Below are 20,270 nucleotides of genomic sequence, written 5' to 3' on the forward strand. Positions count from 1 at the left end.
AAAATTGTCGAACGATAATTCTTTCCTCCAAGATAAAAAAATTAATCGTTATGCTTTGTTTTTTTTTTTCAGTGGTCGGTGGTTAATTTAATTGCGATGTACTTAGAAATGCCATTTTTATTCTAAACATACCATTGAAATACAGCGAAAATAGCGGTAATAATTATTTTTATACCATGTGAGATATTTACCATTGGAATACAGTGGAAATATCTAAAACTAGTTTCTGCTAAAACAGTGGATAACGTCGAAGGCGCACTCGATTCCCTTTGCTATTCAATTCTGCGTAACGCGCGCGGGATTTGTGCCCGAAAAAGATTGTAATCGTTGCAGGAATAAAGGATTTAAAATAATATTTTCCAGCTATACTATCTCACTGTTTAAGTATAAAAATAATTATCCACGCCTCTTTCAATTATAGCGATAATGCAGTTCTGCTATCATAGTTAAACCTATTTCCGTATTCCCAAAAACTTGGGTCCGTACTTCGTGTTAAACAATCCGATCTATTTCCAAAATGATGAATACAGTGCCCGAGGAGCAAAGGTTCGATGTGCCAGCCAATCAGGCCCGCAGTCAGAATACCAGCGGTCTCTAAGATAGACGCAAGCGTGATAGTGAATATGACGTGCTGCGAGAGGAACCTTCTCGCAATGATGTGGTACGAGTTCGAGAAGATCATCCCACAAATTGTGCCCTGAATGAAGCACAACAGCCAAATAATCCACACCTCTGGAACTAGTCGGTACCAGGTCGCTAGTAAAAGGAAAATGGTCTGGGCAAGAGGAAAAATCGCGAGCACTGAGGCTGAAATGCAGAAAAATCCTGGCGCGACGGCGCGAAGCATGGAAATAAAAGTTCGACCAAGGAACTCTCCAACCATGGTGCTCAGAACATAGTGCTCAAAATGTCCCCTAGGAACAAATTCTGGACCCACGCCTGCCCCTTCAAATACTAGCGTCGTCAGGATTGCCGAAAGGACAATATATTCTCCAAAATAAACCAAGAACAAAACCAACAAATGAGGGCAAGACTTCAAAACCGACAGAGATCTTTCTCTCCAGCGTGGAGTTAAACGACAGTCAACTTCAAAGTTTCGCCGTTCAAACCGTGATATTGACCCTGAAGTTTGTGAATTGCAGAAGAGATGAAGATTTCCGCGTGAAACTGTGAACAAAAGGAGAAACAACGGCGGCCATATAGCGGACACCAATATGGCTGTTCTTGGGTCTACTGTGGCCCAGACTGTCAAGCCTGTGAAAAAACCCGAAACATTCAATTAAATTCATGGTGATCACAAGAGCCAATCAGAACAGAGGTGATTTCTTAAGATGACTATGAGAACTCATTACGAACACGAGCGAAGTGAACAAAGCGCGGGAATTCCGGTGGATCGTGATTTATTTAAGTTTTACATCTGCTTGGTGGAGAAGATGGCGCGAGTTTTCTAGACCAATCACAGAACGCATTAAAGCTAGGCCAATGGAATATCGTAAGATTTATCGGGACAGATATTCTCTATGCATATCTGACGCAGATGCTCCCACATTTTGCCCGTTGGTTGATCCATGGGTTCCCTGTCGTCCATTTGTGGAGCATTTGATTGGTTATCTTAGGCTATGAAATTCAAATTCCCAGAAACCACTTTGAAATATTTGGATCATCATACAAATAACATCATTTTACGCGCTGAGCTTTGTATCAAATTTGTTTTTTTGCGTTTTTTTATGCGACTGTAATACGCCAACAATTTACATTGTTGTATCAGGTTTGTACGGTGTAGCTGAGTTGAATATTTACAAGCAGGAAAAACCTAAAATTTCTAGCACAGATGAAACAAAGCGCAAATGGGGTCTAGAATATTTACAAACAGGAAAAAACGAACATTTCCAGCGCAAAGTGAAGACTTTATTCTTTGTGGTAAAGCAACAATAAAAACAGTTTTTGGAGGGCAATGATCAAGAATTACATATGTGGCTCCTGGGAAATGTGAATTTTTATTGTGTTTAATTCACATGAGGACAAAAAGCATAGTCTTCGCGCAAATAAAGAAACTAAATGTTTTTCTACACGGTTATCTGTGGGACAAATTGATTATAAAGTTTCTTTTTCTTTTTCTCATGGCGGATAAATGTGTTTGCTACTGTTTCGTTGTTGCGTAAAAATTTAAGGAAGTTGAAATTCGTGTCTACGTGAAGCGATATAATGAAACTTGATGAATCTAATTTTGACCTATTAATTCCTTTTTTTTTCGGTGGGGTGTTATAAATCGTATTTTCAGTCGATTTCTTAGTATTTTAGCCGTATCTTAATTTTTTTGTCTTCTCACAAAACAGTCAGATTAGTTTGGATAGAAAATAGATCAATCCCAGTGAATATCTTGGAAGTCGATCGACTGAAATTTTCTTTTGTAACGGGAAGCCTTTGAGGGGGCCTCTATTGAATTAATTAGCGGTTAACTGAAGAATTTTCCGCGAAATAAAAGGAATTTTGCGGTAACAGGAAGGGTTGTACTTTACAAATGCATATGCCACACATTTCACGAGAAATTAAGGTGATATAGAGACCTCTTTTATGTGAGCGATCAAAATGTATAGCTTGAATCATTTCATGATTCTTGCCGTACAGGGTGTACTTAAATTATTATTGCGTTTAGCCCGCGAGCAAGATATCAGCCCACATCTCTCTTATAAATCACAAGAGTCATCTATCGTGAGAGCTCATTGTTATCATCAAGTAGGCTATTTGCAAGGGCAGCAGTCTTCGGTCGGGATTCACGTTACCCGTTATAAGACTTCATGATATTATTTACACAAAGTACTGGGGTTTTACTATAAGATTTACAATTTAACTAAAAGAACAATTGATTATATTTTGATTGTTTTTTTTTTTTTTCGATAAATGCCTCAAAGCCTTTTCCTGGTATATTTACAAACAGGAAAAAGTTAAACTTTCCTACGCAGTGAGAACAATCTAGTCAATATTATATAGTAAAGCAGCATTGTAAACAACTTTGTTCTAAAAGTTTTGCAGAACTACCAAGATATCCACTATGAAAAGAAATAAATTGTGGTATTTTCGAGAAGATAAGAAATTTTTTATTTAGTGACGAGATAAAATATTCGCAGCTCTTGAGATCACTTTATACAACAAACACGCATATGATATCATAATATGTTAGAACACGTACATTAACGAAAAATATGAAATATCTACGGTTCTCAAATGTAACCTTTTTTGTAACTTACCCACGTAAGAGGCAGCACCTAGAACTGCACCAGCTCCGGTTCCTATTATAAACGAACATAGGGCAGCTTCTTCCAGCATTTTTGCAGCTTGCATGAGAAGACAAACTTCTCCAATTCCTGTTCCAACAGAAACCAAACAAACTCCCACTATGCGACCTTCAAGGTTGGAAATGAACACTGTACACAACTGCCCTGCGAGGACAAATGTGGCCGCGAGGAAAACGCGAGCGACGTACGACACTTGTTGAAAACACAACGACACTACCTTGAGAATGCACGAAGGAGCTGTTAACGATATAATCACCAATCCTGTTGGTTTATTAGTTCCTGCTAACACATCTTCAGCCGCACAAACGAATGTGGTGAAGGGCACTATCAGAGAAACTCCGAGAATAAAGAAAACTAGCGAAAATCTGGATGTTCTTTCGACTCGTGGCCATTTGTGAAATTCATCTTCGTCTGTATCAGAAGCAGAACTGCTGTAGAGGTTTTCATCGCTCATTTCGGACATCATTTTGAGGTCCACTTATTTTGAAATTACCTCATCTGCTGGGTTCTACCTTGGGAGAGGCTCAGCTGAAAAAAGGCGTGAATATCATCACTGAAAGGGACACAGCAGAGATTACGGAAAAAATATTGAGCGAGCTTTGTCGCTAGTAGGCAAATATTTAGAGGAATTTGCATGGCGTGTTGAATTAAAGAGTGGCAGTACCCATGAGATTTAAATTCTATTGAAGAGAAGTGACGCGTAACCTGACCGGCGCACAAGATTGGCTGCCTAGGGGTTCGAGAATGGCGGATGAGTGGTGTAAGATAAACGGCAAATTTGTCACGTTTGAGTGAATAGGCCTCTTTGTATTCAAAAGACAGATACGTCAATGTAAACAGGGAAAAGTTTGACTGAATTAAAAGGAAGACAGTCTCGACCCACAAAGGAAAGAAACTGATTTATTCATGATCCCATGAAAAGATAAATTGATAATGGACTTCAAAACATTTGAAAAGAGTTGATTCGTCGCATCAGTCAAAGGACGGCGCGCCCCATAAAGACGACTAGGAAAGAATAATTATTCTATGCCTGACAACTCGTCTGACAGACTCCAATCTCGCCCCCAAGCTCTCTCTTAAAGCAAAAATAATTCAAAGGTCATAAACAACATTTATCAATCAATCACCGACAGTGAGGTGAATAGTTGTTTTAACAGATACTAAACAGAAACCAAAAAATTGGTTTAATTCTATAAATGTACCGAAAAATGGTCGGAAATTATAGTCTTGACTCGTGATTTCATTTCTTCGTCTGCTCTGAGGTGAATAGTTATTGCCCATCACTTCAAAAGTAGCCGATCAGCGCGCGCTACAAGCACCACATACCTGTGGGGTTTATATAACTAGTCGACCAATCAAATTACGCCAAGCTTTGTAGTCCACCGGATGTCAGCATTTATAAGTTACGATTGTTTCCTGCACGGGAAAGAAAGCCTCTGTGCGACTTAAGGCTCAAAACACGAATTTCCGTCGGCCTGGGATATGAGTGAATTAAAAATCATGATAATACTCATGCATTATGGAAGCTGTAATGGTGCAAAATTCAAAAATTGCTGCCTACATCAACATTTACTATCTAGGTCACAGGCGACCCAAGCTCACGTCTCGAGTAAAAGTCAACGATTAGTTCATGAATGCGTCACGCGTTGTGTCTGATTGCTCGATCAGGACAATAGATTAAGGCGAGGTGTCTCTGTGGGAATGGGGCAAGTATTGTACATTAATCGACCGTACCACTCGCGGTAGAGAGAAAATTGACCTCGTACCCAAGTCTCTTCCGCGGCCGTGTCCAGTCTGATTGTCTAGAGCATAGCCAGAGAGGAGCGAACTTGGAAATGCAGGTAGAAAACGCTCGTTTCCGGCGAAATGCGTGGGGAGTTTGGTATTGAGACAAGTCCCAGGGTGAAATCATCTCAGATTGTAAACTATAGCTGTGGAAAATGCCAATCGGGAGGATTTTCGGGGCGCAAACCACCTCCGCGTGGACAACAGTCGAAATCGGAATGTGCAGCCTTGACTTTGTTTTTTGACAGGAATAACAGTGACGGTAAAGCAAGCTTAAAACGGTAGAAATCGCCAGAAATTACAACAGACACACAGGATGTGAGTAAGTTTTATCGATTTACCTGTAAATGTTCATATTTCAAAATGTTTATAGTTGTAAATCGACCATTGTTCGTTCCCCATACCATTCCTTATAAGGTGTTAAATTTTCAAAAGTTCCTCTCGTAACTCAACACCAAGTCACTCACTATTGTTTTCTTATTTCCCGTTGTAATGTAATTCTATTGATTCGATGAAATTCTATACATCCCCAGACGTGAGCTTGGGTTACCTGTGTTTAGGTCAACGACAAAATTTGTCCAACTTCATCAGCTAATATCAATATTAACACTCCAAACACACTAAATCCAAAAAGGAAAGTAACTCAACGTTAACACAAATTCACCTAGTCTGCAACCCTAGCGAATCCCGTCAAAACCAACATGCCATAGAGCTTCAATTTCAACAACAGACAACATGATCTCGCGACCGAAATAACGATTATCGTTATTTCTTAATTGGCCCTAAATTTATGGATATAGTAATTTCGCGGCACGCGCACGAAGAGACCTGTGTTCTAGGAGTAGCGGAGGCGGTGGCATGAGTAATTTATTCAAGAATGGCTGACACGTCCGGTAAGTGAATTTGGCTTTTGTCCTCGTCTCTTTTCGGGTCAAAGAATCAATATAAAGGTCACGGCTGGGGGAAGAACTAGTTGTGACCTCGGACTAGTGCTACAAAGCTTTGTGAGCCAAAGAGGTCACCTTTTAGTGAAATATTCGGGGGTATTTCGAAACTGTTTGGTGAGGGCCGTATCCTTCGAACGCAGTTCATGTGCTTCAGCTGGCACCGTTCAGATCATTTTTTGAGGGGTAGAATAAATAGAGCTTAGGCGGAGGTATGGGTTATGTTCACATGGAATGTCTTGTTAATTGTAAGTTGTCTTACTTTCGCTATTACCTCTAGAGAAAAGGACTTTTAATTGCGCTTAAGTTGTTTTATATGTGTGCGTAGGAGATACTGTAGTCCTCACTTTCCAAAGACGACTATTTCAGCTAAGAAAAATAGAAACTCAAAGTAGTGCAATGCAGTTAGAGTGAATAGCTAACCTTTTTGCGTGTATCATCGGTCTGTGGTGTCCTTCATAAATGGATAATATCCGTTACATTACTTTCATCAAACCTTGTGTTGTAAGGGTGAAAGTCGACTGAACGACATCTAAGAGATGTCAAGGTGTTTTAGGGCCCAATTGGCGAGTTTGCGCGAATGATGCCGTAATGTTAAGGAAATATCTAGTATACTGGTTACCCTAAAACACCGCAAAATAATAAACGCCTCTTACAAGCAGTCTACAAAAACAGTGCGGAATAAATCCTATGTGTATCAAATTTCTGTATGGGATTTTTTTCAAATTTTCGCATTGCCAGGCCAAATTCCAGTTTTTTTCCATGGTTTTGGAAATATTTTTTTTCCGACATTTGCTTAATCGCCTTAATATTTGCATGGTAATGCCTTGATTTTTGTTTACATGGTTCTCTCCAGCTTGTAATTGGAAGCAAATCTCTCAGCCTTTTGTCTCGACTTGTGCTCGTAGATTATTTTTTACAGAATAAAATAAAAGATATGTGGCAAAGAATTGTACAAGTTTTATTTGTAGAAAATCATGGGATAAGTGATTCAATTAGGAATGAATTCAGCTGCTGCTGTTTACATATGGTAATTAATTAATCATCCAATGACTTTAACTGTTCAGAGGGCTTGTGTTTCTTGTTTTTGAACTGTTTCTTCTTAGGCATTTGAATTTAATATGTCAAAAATATTTGAAATATTAGAGTGCATCTAATCGGGTTTTACAATAATTTACATTGTATGTTACACCCCAAATCTATCTCTTAGGCATTTCTTGTTCACACATTTAGATCAGTCTGAAAGTTCTAGCAATTGTGCAACTCCCAAAGTGTCAAATGAGTTGTTAACTACGGCCCCATTTACTCTCAGCAATGCAGGTTTGTTTTGTTCTTGTTTGTTTCCTTGTTTCTACTTTTGTTTAGTTTGTTTAAGGTTCCCTTTTTTGGTTCCTATTGAGCACCACTTACACATTAAGTTCAATATAACTACCTGATACTCAAATACCAAGTCTGAAAGTGAAGAAGTTGGAGCACTAGATAGAGGGCAAGACATAACAGCTGGGGCAGCAGTGGAATCCAGTTCAAATAATGGTTTGTAATGTTTGTTTGTATGCACTGAAACAACTTATGCAAAAGTATCTACAAAGGTAACATTTTAGGATTAAGTTTTTATTAAAAATTATAGGTGATAATTCAGTGTTAGCATGTATATTGAATTTTGCTATCATACCACAGATCCATGAAATCTTCAAATTGATGTCCCATTAAAGATAATTAAGATAACAAATTATAACCAAGTGGACTCAGAAAAGGTCACTATGCTACTCATTTTGTTTCATAATATTAGTACAGAGTTCAAGGTGCACTGTCAGTTGTAGTTTGGGAAGCTAGGGAAACAAAAGAGTCAATGGTAGTAAAAGGTTTAAAAATTCAATTTTGTTCTTACATTCAGAGAACATTTCACAGGCATTGCATGTTTGGCTGCAAAATCGTCCTTTTTCTGTGTAACAAGATTTGAGTATGCACCATAAATAGCCTATTAAGAAAACCCATCATTTGATTTGCCAAGATATCCAATTAGGTCAAAGGGAAGTGTAAGGGCACTTTTGGTAATTTGAAGAATCCAGAAAAAGGTAACACCTGCTTTACTGATGTTGTAAACTGGGGTTAGTTTCATTTGCAATGCAAGCCACTTTTTAGCTTGTTTTTGTTATGTTGTTTCTTTTTTTTTTCTGGTTTTTGTTTGAGCACCACGTATTGATTTGGAACAGTCTAATTTACTTGATTCTCAGACACAGAGTCTGAAAGTACAGAAGGTGGAACACCAGACAGAGAGCAAGACAGAACGGTTGGGGCAGCATTAGCTTCCAGTTCACAAAATAATGGTTTGTTTCAATTGTTTTTTTTTCTTCATTGTAGCAAATTAAGTACAAGTCACAATAAATGCATAGCAGTATTGTTTTGTAAGACTTTCTGATGTTTTCAGCAAAAACTATAATTTTCTTCAAGACCTGTGTACATGTACATGTACATGTTAAGTTGATCTAGTAAATAGTATGCTATGAAATCCCTGTTGGTTGCATATTAATTTTTTATCTTATATTCTGTTTTCTCCATTTCAACAGTGATGGTGGTGTACAGACGTGACTCAGTTGTCATGGCAGCTGGCCATTTAGAGGAACATCGAAGAGAAATTCATGGCAAGAGAGTACCAACAGATCACGTTTGTGTACTGTTAACAGCAGCAAAATCTAATGTTATGGCATCATTTATTGCTAGCGATCCAGATGAAAACTCCTTTTTGGAGAAAGGAAAGTTTTTTGCTTTTCCTAAACAATTTATATACCGAGCAAGTCTTCTGAATGGATCACTTCAGTTGGCACCATATAATGCTACACCTTAAAGGGACAGGAAGGGCTAATAATGATCAATTTTTGTGTCAAATTGAGGATCCAAAACATAATTTTAAAGAAGAGTACAAAAAACATGTCATTGACAAAAATACATGGTATCATCATTCATTTTTAGAGATTCTGCATTAGAGTTAGCAAGGTGATATTGCAACAGCAAAGTGAGGTGACAATATGAATCATCTAATTGTCACTAAAAAGCTGTATTTTTAGGGTTGGAAGATGATGTCACATGACACAAAAATGATTATTCTTAAGCCTTCCTTGTCCCTTTTAGTGCATCTAAATTTTTTTTTTTCTGAAAGATATTTTTAAACTGTTCTTATTTAATTATTGCAAAATATTTCATTCTCATCATTTCCTATCTTGTGTATTAAGTCAAAGTTTAGCAGTATTTTGAATCACTACCAATCAGTTAAAAGAACAGTATTATGAAGATAGTTTTTAAGGAATTAGTTCTTATTTAAAACCACCATAACCAGATTGTAATCACGTATGTAAGATTTTGTTCAAAGCAAGAAAGTGGTATTTCACTCACTCATTGCTGTCGTAGAGATGACTTGCTGTAATTTCTGAAATGCTTGGTAATAGGGCATGTGGATGGCTAAGCAGTCTATGTTTCTGTTCTCAGTTATGTAATGTAAATATATATATGATAATAGTAACAGCAATAATACAAAAATTTATGGTATTCTGGGTTGCAGAACTAGAGTAGTTACAGTTCTGCCAAAGCATGTTCTTTCATTGATAAAGTTCATCAATTTCAAAGTAGGAAAGGTTGATAGGGATTAATAAGGAAGAAAACAAATATTTATGATGCTGCTTGCTGTAACTGTTGTAAGTAACATACAGGATTGCCAAGGTACAACCCCAAACCATAGCCAGTTCAGAAAGTCTTCCTTCTCCTGCATGTAAGTGGACATCAAAAAGAAGGAATGTTGAGTGTTCATACATCACTTGTATATCTGAACTCAATCGGTGACATTTCTCACACATTCATTCACAGAAAAAAGTGATTTTAGGAGAATTTAAACCACATTCAAGGGTAATCTGACTCAGATCAAAATCACAGAAGGTAAAATTTCAAGAAACAGCAATGAACATCTATGGGTAGGGTGGGTGTTTTGTAATCATCCTGGCATCTGTAACTGAGTAAGAAATCAAAACATGGGATGCAATTGCCATCAAAATTAATACACTTTCTGCAGTTGCATGCCTATAAAGACTAGTGACAGCAGAAGACATCTCATGCCTCCAGACGAACAGAACATTCATAGCTCCCTCTTTGAAAATGACAAACTCTCGACCGGTGAAATCCAAGCAACCTTCATTTTCATTTCATGATAGCTGTTGGACAAAAATCATCCCATCTGATGAGGTTTCGTGTATTAAATATCACAAGGGCCCATCATCACATTGACATACGTGGGAATGATACACACTCAACGTAAGGAATGAATAATTTTAGGTTGTTAAGAGAAATGGGTGACCTCTTTGTGACATTCAGGCAACAAGCTAATCTAGGCTTCGGCAAATTTCCCAAAACATGAATATGTGGCTAGTGATCAGTCAATCCTCTAATAACACCTTCGTGCTACTTAAAGAGATAGTTATCCAATCTCTTGAGCATAATCCCTCTCAGTGAGCACCCCTTTAAATTTCGAGAAAATGATGACATTCTTTTTAATGTTACATGAAGCTAGTCAGAGAACTCATGTGGACCAACACTACCGGTAAGTCTTGATAGTAATGACGAAATTGAATTGAATACACTTTAATGTTCCTTACTTAAATTCTACGAAAACTCTTATGCTGCTGACAATTAGTATCTGCGGATTTCTTTAGTGATTGCAAGAGTCAGGTGCTTGAAGCTAATTGTGCTGGAAAAATTGTCACAAACAGCTGCGATACCCTAAATGACATATTTCTCGGTACTTATTAGAAATATTGGCTTACCTTTGCTGGAAATTTTCTATGCTTCCCTCTTATCTGTCTTCGATCTCTTAGGTGGTTATCTTTTTCCTTTTTAAAAAAAAATATTAAAAATGAAATGCCATAAAAGCAAAGATGAATAATTAAATGCTTTAACTCAATAACTATATCAACAAAATGGAATGGATAACGCGAGTTTAGCGCACCAACTAAAATATTCCTTTTTAGTTACGTACCTTTGGGTCCTTTTTACAGCTATCAGCAAAATGGAATGGATTACGCGAGTTTGGCACATCAACTAAAAGATTATATTTAGTTATGTACATTTTGTGTCCTATTTTTAATTTCTAGCTAAATAGAATGGATTACACGAGTTTAGCGCATCAACTAAAAGATTCCTTTTTAGTTACGTACCTTTTGGGTCCTTTTTACAGCTACCAGCAAAATGGAATGGATTACGCGAGTTTGGCACATCAACTAAGAGATTATTTTTAGTTATGTACATTTTGTGTCCTATTTTTCAATTAGCAGCAAAATGGAATGGATTACGCGAGTTTTGCACATCATCTGAAAGATTCTCTTTAGTTATGTACATTTTGCGTCCTATTTTTCAATTTCTAGTTAAATGGAATGGATTACGCGAGTTTGGCGCATCAACCAATAGATTCTTTTTAGTTATGTACGTTTAAGGTCTTATTTTTCAATTACCAGCAAAATAGGGGTGGATTATGCGATTTTGGCACACCAACTGATAGATTCTTTTCCGTTGTGTCTGTTTTGGGTCTTATCTTTCATTTACCAGCAAAATGGGGTGGGGGGGGGGGGGGGGGGTTACGCGAGTTCAGGACATCAACTAATAGATTCTTTTTAGTATTGTCCGTTTTGGGACTTATATTTCATTTATTATTAAAATGGCATTGATTTCGCGAACTCAAACTCTTTTCCAAATTGTCCGTTGTAGAACCTATTATTCACTCATCAGCATATTGGAATTGAGAAGGATTTCGCAGGTTTAGTAGATCAACTAATAGATTATTTTCCCCACTGTCCGTTTTGGATCCTACTTTTCACTTATCAGCGAAATGGTATGTATACAATCACGAAGCACACGCTGAGTAAGTAACAGACCAATTTAATATTTGCTAAAGATAGAAGGCTAGATTCTTCTCGCAGACACCTGACGAACACAAGCCCAGTTACGCTTGCTTTAGTCTTTACATTTTCGCAGAGGATACATAGCAAGATAAATTTAATTCACCAAGGTACATTGTTTTTATTTTGAGTATGACTCATAGAAAAAAAACTGTTAGAAGGATATGGTAAAAATCCATGTTTATAATGCTTTAAGTACCTTAGAATGTCGTTTGGTAACAAAAGAGATTTCAATCTGAGTTCAGTGATGTTGCCACTGGCCACAAAAAAAAAAACTGATACACTTAAGTTCCCCAGTGCTATCCTTATCTGCATGGTCCTCTGCTTCCTTCCGCGGCACTTTGTACTGCTGGAGCTCCTCTATCCTTTCTCAAATACAGTCTCAAAAATCAACAAATACCAAGTTTCCGTAAGTAGTCTCGTCGTTGCTTTCTAGTTCCCATACATTGGTACAGAACGAGTCAAGTTCCTTTTCCTCGGCTGTGAGTACCACGGCACCACTTGGGCCATGGCAGTGAGTGTCAATATACATTACGACACTATCGGTGAAATAAAACAAAGAAGTTTTGTCATTAAGAATAAGAAACGCTGTGAACGCATTGCGCGACGAAATGGCCTCCTTTAACTGACCAGAGACAGTAGACATCACGTGGTGGTCTTTTAAACACACAGGTAAATTGTCACCAACATCCATCGTGCACCACATCTCTAGCACACTAGCAGCCTCTTGGATTGAGAGGTATCTTGAAGGTAAACTCTCCCGACAGAAATTGTAAACTCGGTTGCCAATTTCGATACAACCACACAATACCTCTACGATGGCACTTGCAATACGTGATTGGCACTCTGGGGGCGGAACTTTTTGGAAACTTAGAGCATATCCTAAAAGGATACTAATTAGGCTACAGGCATTACTTCCGTTTCTGCCTTTGTAGAAACCTTGACTTATTTCTTTTGGACATTTCCAGCAAGACACACCCGGAGCTAGAACCTCTGGGAATACAGGATCCAACACCGGTACACTTGAAGTACTAAGTGCCTGAAGGATAGCATTTCCAGTTGCGCTTCCAACTGCCAAGTCACTGGCATTACCACCGAGCAACTCAATGATGTTGTCATTTTCATCTCCATCTCCATCACCGTTCAAGCTTTCTTCGTCGTCAGCGTCTTCCTCCTCTTCTACCTCGTGCGTAAGGAGAAAGTTACGAAAGACATGTAGCTCTTCAGTTAACACAGGAGCAAACGCACTTATCCCAGCGGCGATTTGTTTCGTAGCGAAATTCATACCCTCCTTGATTAGGGCAAGTTTTGCCATTATCACCCGCTTCTTGGTTGATGCGGTGGCGTACCGACGACTCTACATATTTGTGGGATACACAAAGTATAACACAAGTGACATTTGCGAATATTATCTGAAAAACCCAACTCTCTTATTTAACAAATAAACAGTATATTAGTTCAGTAGAAATATCGCACATTAGAAATACACTTGAATGCATGGACCTGTTAAAACCAGGCAACCATGTCCGATTGTCCACCTGGTTGTACTGTGAACCTTAATATATCTCGCCACTTACCGAAATCTCCTCCGAAGATCTTTCCAGTTCAATACCCACTCCTCTATTGCCATCTTTCATACATACTGTATGAAACAAAAAAGTAGCGTCTACTAACTCCAAAGAATCGACATAACAAGGTGCAGCTATGACTTCTCTGGTCAATGTAAATGTACGCTGAGGACCCTAAAAATTTGTCACTTTACTGATTATGACCTACACGCCAGGAGAACAACATCTTGTGAACTATGGCAATTAGTGACTGACGGACCGACCGAAAGATTGGGCGTGCATGGGCTTTAGAGTAGATAGGTCGATAAAATAAACATGAGAAACTTTACACAGCTGTCTAATTGGATGTGTGATTGGTTAGAACTCGAATGTGATCGTGGCACAATCGGACTATTTACATCTACTCATCCAGTTCTGTCAACTATTGGGCAAAAAGTGATCACAAAGGTACCAGACCTGTCAAATAGGCGATAGAAATACCTTTTAACAATTCCTGCAGTTGCTCCTGTTCTTTGAACAAGTATGGTAAAAGACTGTTCTTGTAGAACTTCATGAATCGTATCATTTCCTTTTGGAGAAGTTCTATTTCCTCGTGAAACCTGCATGCTTCCATCTGTTTGTCTACAACCAACCGTTTGGTACGGATAGTTACACCTGTGAAAATCGGTGTACCTGTGTCAGCTTTCCAAGGAAATTTGCCATTCTCTATCTCGTGCAGTTGGACAGAGTCAGTTGCTGAAAGTCGATTGTACTTAGCAATTACTTGCTCCAGCTTTATCTTCTCTGCCGATATTTTTGTACGTAGCCTTTGACGTTGCTTTGATCCATCTACAGAAAAAAACATACCATTGAAAAAGTCTTACAGCGAATAATTTCATTAACAGGATAAAGGGCACTCACATTGAGCAAACTACAAATACTGAGGCATTTCATGGGAGAGTTTAGATCTAACAATCTTTATACTGAAACAAAAGTTACCTGCCAGCTTTCCCATATTAAATGCCAACTGAGTAATTGAGAGGTGGAAATGCTCCATTTGCTTCTGGAAATACGCAACCCCCTTTTCAATTAACACGACCTCACCAGCACTGACATTGTCACAAGGTGATCGGCAGTTTCAAGAAGCAACTTTTGTCTGGGGGTGCAGTTTTGCAGTGTCAGCAAATGACATAGATATAGCTCCTCCTCGTCAGATAGTTGAGGCTTTTTAAGGTAGGAAGCTTCGTCCTCTAATCAAATTTGAAAATAGACAAACAAACAAACACTGTTAAAAACCTGTTACATATTACAAGCAAATTATGCATAGATCTACATTTATGAACGGTGTTTATTCTCCATTTCTCCTCTGTTTTGAGAGGCAATAGGCTTAAAGGGACATAAGAGATACAAACATCATATGGTTATGCTTGCCACCATCTTTTTTTTAACTATTTGAAGAATTGTCCAGAAGCCAAACTGTCTTAGCAGAATTTCCTGGGATGGAAAAATATTTTCAGAATGTCATGCAGGTAAATTCAGCAACAATCAGATCAGTGATAAACATGGAAAAAAATTGGTAAATTATATCAGTAGTATATAACTGACCTTTTGCGGCCTGATAAACATCGGATTTCCAACTTTCTAGGCACACATCTGTTTGATTCATTTGAGGATTTTTCAACAGCTCTTCTATCTCTTTGTTCACCTGCTTGAGCTGATTCTCTGCCTGAAACCAGAGAAGCAGAAGGGTCACAAGTCGAAATTGACAATTATAGACTGTCATTGTTTTCCCTATTTCATAACCAAGAACCAAATGAGTGGAAGAACAAACACAACACTAATATCTTTATAGCAAATGAAATGCACTTTATACCGTTGCGTATCGTTTTGCAAGTGAGCCAGGAAGTCTCTCAATTTTCCGTCTGTTCCAATGAAAGGAATGTTCAGTGAGCAGTATTTGGAGAAAAAACTATTTAATGATCGCAGTTTTTTTTTTTAATCACGAACCTTCATTTGTTCAGCTATGGATTTTGTTGTTTGTTACGAAAATGAAATTGACTGAGTAGATGCTTGATCAGAAAGTATATAAGAGCAATTATGTAGGTGCATATTTGGTAGGGTAGTCCTGTGATTCATTCGCTTACAGTGAAATAATTTAGAAGATATGACTATATGCTTTTCTGGATTTGTCTGAATTTAAGGTAATCGTGAGCACGAGTAGCACTCTAATGATGAATGCCAGGTTGTCTGGGATGACGTTTGTCGAAAATGCAAATAGCAAGATTCAGCTCAAACTATACATTAACTCCTTCAAATGAATTGATATTTAAGTGAGAAAGTATTCTATTTGCGTCTCACATAGTCCCTCGTCAATAAAATGCATTTGATAATTGCTCGAACCGCTACTGTTTAAGCCTTAGGCTGAAATACTCAACTGAGCTCAGGGCCTATCCGCGCCAGCAGACTAAACTAGAATTGTCCCGACAAAATCAAAGGACAAAATTTGTCATGACAAATTTTTGTCTCCACTGTTGCATCCGCTCTAAAAATGCCAGAAGCATTGCCAAAAAGCTGTCAAAAAGCTGTCAAATTCGGCTAACTTCTAGATCTTGTGCGGCCACATCTACAGCTTCATTGATTTGGAGTGAGGCTGAAGGTGACCTTGTTGTGATAGTGATCAGTATCTAGTTAACTTGATAACAAAGTTTACATTTGAAAAGCAGCAAGGTTTGTATCATAACAAGGAACGAGCCGGTATTTACAGAAAAAACTATTCAATGATCGCAGTTTTTTTTATCACGAAGCTTCATTTGTTCAGCTATGGATTTTGTTGTTTGTTACGAAAATGAAATTGACTGAGTAGATGCTTGATCAGAACTTAAGTATATAAGAGAAATTATGTACGTGTATATATGGTAGGGTAGTCTTGTGATTCATTCGCTTACAGTGAAATAATTTAGAAGATATGACTATATGCTTTTCTGGATTTGTCTGAATTTAGGGTAATCGTGAGCACGAGTAGCACGTTAATGATGAATGCAAGGTTGTCTGGGATTATGTTTTGTCGAAAGTGTAAATAGAAAGATTCAGCTGGAACATGCCACCCTATGAAGACCAAGAAGGAATTTTGTCGAGACAATTCTAGTTTTATCTGCTAGTGCGGATAGGCCCTAAGCTCAGTTGAATATTTCAGCCTCAGGCTTAAACAGTAGCCGTTCGAGCATCTATCAATTGTACCCTATTGACGAGTAAGACTCAGCTCAAACTATACATTAACTCCTCCACTGAAATTATATTGAAATGAAAAAGTACTCTACAAGCAAATACGTCATGAAGTGAACTGAGAATTTTTTTATTCAGTAATTGGTTGCCTGCTAGGCGAGATAAAAGCTTTCGCGTCGCTTCGACTGAACAATGTTTTTCTCTTTCGCAGCTGAATCACATCTCTGAACCTCTAAATTGAAAAAAATGTGCAGAAAGTCTGCTTGTTGAGCGTTTCATCGTAACAAAATTTTCTGTGAGAACCCTAATTCGTAGCTTTACATTTGCTGGGAACGTTGGTGAAAGACTGTGTTCGGACTGAGATATAGAGACTTCAGATGAGACTGATATCGGTTTTGCATATCGTGTTTGCTATCATCCTGGGTTGCAACTTCATTTCGTCAACCCTCTTAAAGGCATCGAAATTGCATTAGTGGCTATGTAACTGCGAAGTATAAAATTGAGAGCAGAGATAAATAAACGTTAGCGGACACGACTGTTTGATTTCACCTGTTTGCAGAATTTTAGGCAAGCATGCAACACTGAACAGCAAAACTTGCACAAAGGAAAATCGTAATAGAGGAAATCGCTTCTATGCCATCTGATTATAATATACTGTTGTCCATGAATGAAAATCGGGTGTTTTAAGCTCATTTTTCACCACGACCCAGTTATGTTTACCTCTTATGCGGGCCAAGTATGTGACTCTAGTAAACCAGTTGGATTACTTTAAAGTTTAACATAGCAACTCCCTAACACTGTAGAAGATTCCCTGAGCTGGCTAATCTATCCCTCCATGGATCCTCATGGATGTATCATAGTTCAGACCCGGAGTAAAATATTACCTCTCCAAGGAGGTCCTACAAAATAGTAACATGGGATATAAACCTCTCTTTGCTCGTGAGAACATGATTTTATTCAGCAAATAATTATGCTAAAGTTTAGATTGTTTCCAAAAATAACCTTACTTTTAAAGATTCACCAACTGTGGTGGTTTTTCGAAGAAAATTACGGAGTGAATTTTCTGGTCAAAAAAATTTCGCGCACAATCAATGCTTCTAATGCAAAGCTGGCGTTTGTTGGGTGAATCTTGTCGAAACTCGTTATTTGTAAATCCTCTAGACAAGGGTCCTTCAATAAAGTCGTTAGATTCCAACTTCTCGCGAAAGTCTGTATTAATTTGTCCTCTTCCTAACCGGCGATATTCTCTCACAACGTTTCTCCACAAATTTAAGTCATTATAGAGTTTAAGTCCACGAAAGTTTTGGTTTAATTCCTCTTCATTCACATCGTAGATTAGAACTGCTGCTCCCAAGTTAGCGTGGTGTGCAGAACCGCGAGATCTAGCAAACGCAGCATATTCAATACTTTCAGAGAAATTGTTCGTGATATAAAATCCTTCCCCGTCACTGAAGTCGAGTCGTTGTCCGCCACGGGTGATATTGATTCCCTCTTGCAAGATGTTGAGCGCAGATTCATGACTAGTACCGTGAAAAAACAGTGTACCGTCAAAGTTTGGAAGATCGGCTCCTTCTTTCACGATATTTTTCCATTTTTGCCAATCTTTCCTTTGTTCTTCATTCAGGCTCAAGTTCAAAGTATTTATCACTTGTTGTCCTGGTTCGCCAAGAATATTATGAGGAAACCATTTGTTTGTGATCTCTTCGTTGTAAGGGAAACGGTTGCATCGCAACAGCCAACTCAGGAAAACCAGTCTCTCGAACCTTCGATGTAAATCCTTACTGATAACGTAAATCAATCTTTGCAAGTCTAAAGCAGTATTCTCAAATATTGCCAAAGGATCTTCCTGTTTCGCCACCTCAAAAAGTGACTGGAAGGAGAAAGATTGCTCAACAAAGACACGGGACATGAGTCTAGTTTTCTTCAGTGACTCTCGACAAGCTTTTGCAACTAATCGGGGTGCATCAGGTTATTCTGTCTCGGTTGGGAGAGTCAGAATTTGTTTTGACATTGCTTTTGCCAATGAATTTGTTTCCGGCACGCCTCATAATGACCGCCAAAAGACTGGGAAGTACTTGTATCACCTTTCATAATTATAAAATGTTGCCTCAAGGGCAAATCGACAGCATGATTTACCAAGCTACTGTCCAATTTCCTAGGTGATGATTCCGCACCGGGGAGAGAGGGGAGGGGGAGTGGGGTAAAGTTGGAGATTATTCGAGAAATTTAGAGGTGGCTTTCCACTTAAATTCGAATATTTTCAAGAGCATAAAGGAAGCACACCGTGGTAATCAGAATGAGGGGTAACTGAAAAAAACCAAAACGATTTGGTTTTGTAGCTCATTTAAGTAATGTACGCGCCAACAACTCCCAGCCGCTTTCCCTGAATGATGGCTGGTATCTTCATAACAGATCTCAGCGGATCATCTGACAGCAGCTTGGCGAGCACACCATCTGCCAATATCTTACTATCTTTCCTTGTTTTTACGGCTATTCTTACTTCACCACATTTTAGGAAATCGGCTGGAGAAAACGTGATCGTTATGTTGAGTCGTCGGTACCTCCCGTAATGGTACTAGTAACTTTTCCAGCTGATTATGATAAGAAGCTCTCGCCAACGTTTAATTTCCCCACGGCTACTATTTTAAGTTTGTGAATGGAGGGGTTTCGCTATTTTGAGTGAAATATTTTGAAATTATGAGGGAAACCCCATGTAATTGTCGTTTCCGGGTCGTTAGTAGTCTACATCCTCGATTCCGAGAAACGCTATCTTTTTATCATAAAAAGTGATACAGGCATCATCCCACCGGAATAAAAAAAGATTGAGGTCACTCGGGGCGCACATATGACTGTCATGAGGGTTTTTAAATGGAATCACTCCGACATATACTGCTGTTTCGAAAAAAGTTGTCGGAAAAAAGCCCAAAAGTACACGCAACGATCTCGAAAGGTAATCTGAGTAAAACAAATAAATATGGACGAAAGGACATATAATATATAGAGGTAAATACCGACATGCACGTGAATACGAGAAGAGCAAAACAATAGAATATTACGTTGTAAACCTTTTTTTTTAGGGTCGCTTCGAATTCGCTCTCGTTTAATTTACATCGTTTTCGTCGTTAAGTAGGGTCACTTTGTTTTTTTTACGTGACGTTTTCTCAGATTTCCTTGAAAAGGGGACCTGAAATCTACTCACAACTTCCGGGGTAGGGGCGTGCACTTTAACGATCTTCTCCCGACAGCAGCTGTATATAACTCTCCGTAATCGACGAGACAAGGGAGCTTAAGAAACGATGACGGCGACGCCGTGGACGACGTCAGTTAAAAAAAAGAACTTACATTTTACCAACCAATTCCCGCAATACTCTAAAGTGATTTAGTTTGTTTCTCGCTGTCAAAACTATCTCGGAACTGAAAATGGAACACAGCGTTAAATTAGAAATAGAAATTTAAAACATTAGCCGTCGTCGTTCACGTTCTCCAGACAACGCAAAGAAATTTTAAAAGATTTATAACCCACGTGCACAGCTATTGTTC

At 38.4% G+C, this 20,270-nt stretch overlaps 2 protein-coding genes and 2 long non-coding RNA genes across 4 annotated transcripts; 1 reads left to right on the top strand and 3 right to left on the bottom strand.

Moving 5' to 3' along the window:
* Nucleotides 1–55: 55 nt before the first annotated feature.
* On the bottom strand, nucleotides 56–3,930 carry LOC131794549 (uncharacterized). Its single transcript, XM_059112070.2, has 2 exons — nucleotides 3,249–3,930; nucleotides 56–1,254 (listed from the first exon to the last, which is right to left on the bottom strand). Exons 1-2 carry the CDS (start codon nucleotides 3,760–3,762, stop codon nucleotides 416–418), a joined length of 1,353 nt encoding a protein of 450 aa, XP_058968053.2. The 5' UTR covers nucleotides 3,763–3,930; the 3' UTR covers nucleotides 56–415.
* A 3,417-nt stretch (nucleotides 3,931–7,347) lies between these two features.
* On the top strand, nucleotides 7,348–9,410 carry LOC131775347 (uncharacterized). The gene is made up of 3 exons (XR_010719166.1): nucleotides 7,348–7,558; nucleotides 8,260–8,352; nucleotides 8,593–9,410. It is a non-coding gene; the product is annotated as an uncharacterized lncRNA (long non-coding RNA).
* A 2,818-nt stretch (nucleotides 9,411–12,228) lies between these two features.
* On the bottom strand, nucleotides 12,229–14,629 carry LOC131779807 (uncharacterized). Its single transcript, XM_066174827.1, has 4 exons — nucleotides 14,508–14,629; nucleotides 14,010–14,357; nucleotides 13,539–13,603; nucleotides 12,229–13,318 (listed from the first exon to the last, which is right to left on the bottom strand). Exons 1-4 carry the CDS (start codon nucleotides 14,563–14,565, stop codon nucleotides 12,344–12,346), a joined length of 1,446 nt encoding a protein of 481 aa, XP_066030924.1. The 5' UTR covers nucleotides 14,566–14,629; the 3' UTR covers nucleotides 12,229–12,343.
* Nucleotides 14,630–14,637: 8 nt separating this feature from the next.
* On the bottom strand, nucleotides 14,638–15,462 carry LOC136284479 (uncharacterized). Its single transcript, XR_010719212.1, has 3 exons — nucleotides 15,382–15,462; nucleotides 15,114–15,234; nucleotides 14,638–14,758 (listed from the first exon to the last, which is right to left on the bottom strand). It is a non-coding gene; the product is annotated as an uncharacterized lncRNA (long non-coding RNA).
* Nucleotides 15,463–20,270: the final 4,808 nt, after the last annotated feature.

Source organism: Pocillopora verrucosa, chromosome 11 (genome assembly GCF_036669915.1).
Source record: "Pocillopora verrucosa isolate sample1 chromosome 11, ASM3666991v2, whole genome shotgun sequence".
NCBI lineage: Eukaryota > Metazoa > Cnidaria > Anthozoa > Scleractinia > Pocilloporidae > Pocillopora > Pocillopora verrucosa.

What these genes read in the sequence shown, in the direction of transcription:
- LOC131779807 (XM_066174827.1), bottom strand. Translation starts at nt 14,565, where the DNA reads ATGGAGCATTTCCACCTCTCAATTACTCAGTTGGCATTTAATATGGGA. An exon ending in TAATATGGGAAAGCTGGCAG is followed by an intron (nt 14,358 to 14,507) that starts GTAACTTTTGTT and finishes TTTTTTCTGTAG; the next exon opens with ATGGATCAAAGCAACGTCAA. An exon ending in ACTGCAGGAATTGTTAAAAG is followed by an intron (nt 13,604 to 14,009) that starts GTATTTCTATCG and finishes TGTTTCATACAG; the next exon opens with TATGTATGAAAGATGGCAAT.
- LOC131794549 (XM_059112070.2), bottom strand. Translation starts at nt 3,762, where the DNA reads ATGATGTCCGAAATGAGCGATGAAAACCTCTACAGCAGTTCTGCTTCT. An exon ending in AGGTGCTGCCTCTTACGTGG is followed by an intron (nt 1,255 to 3,248) that starts GTAAGTTACAAA and finishes GTTTTTTCACAG; the next exon opens with GCTTGACAGTCTGGGCCACA.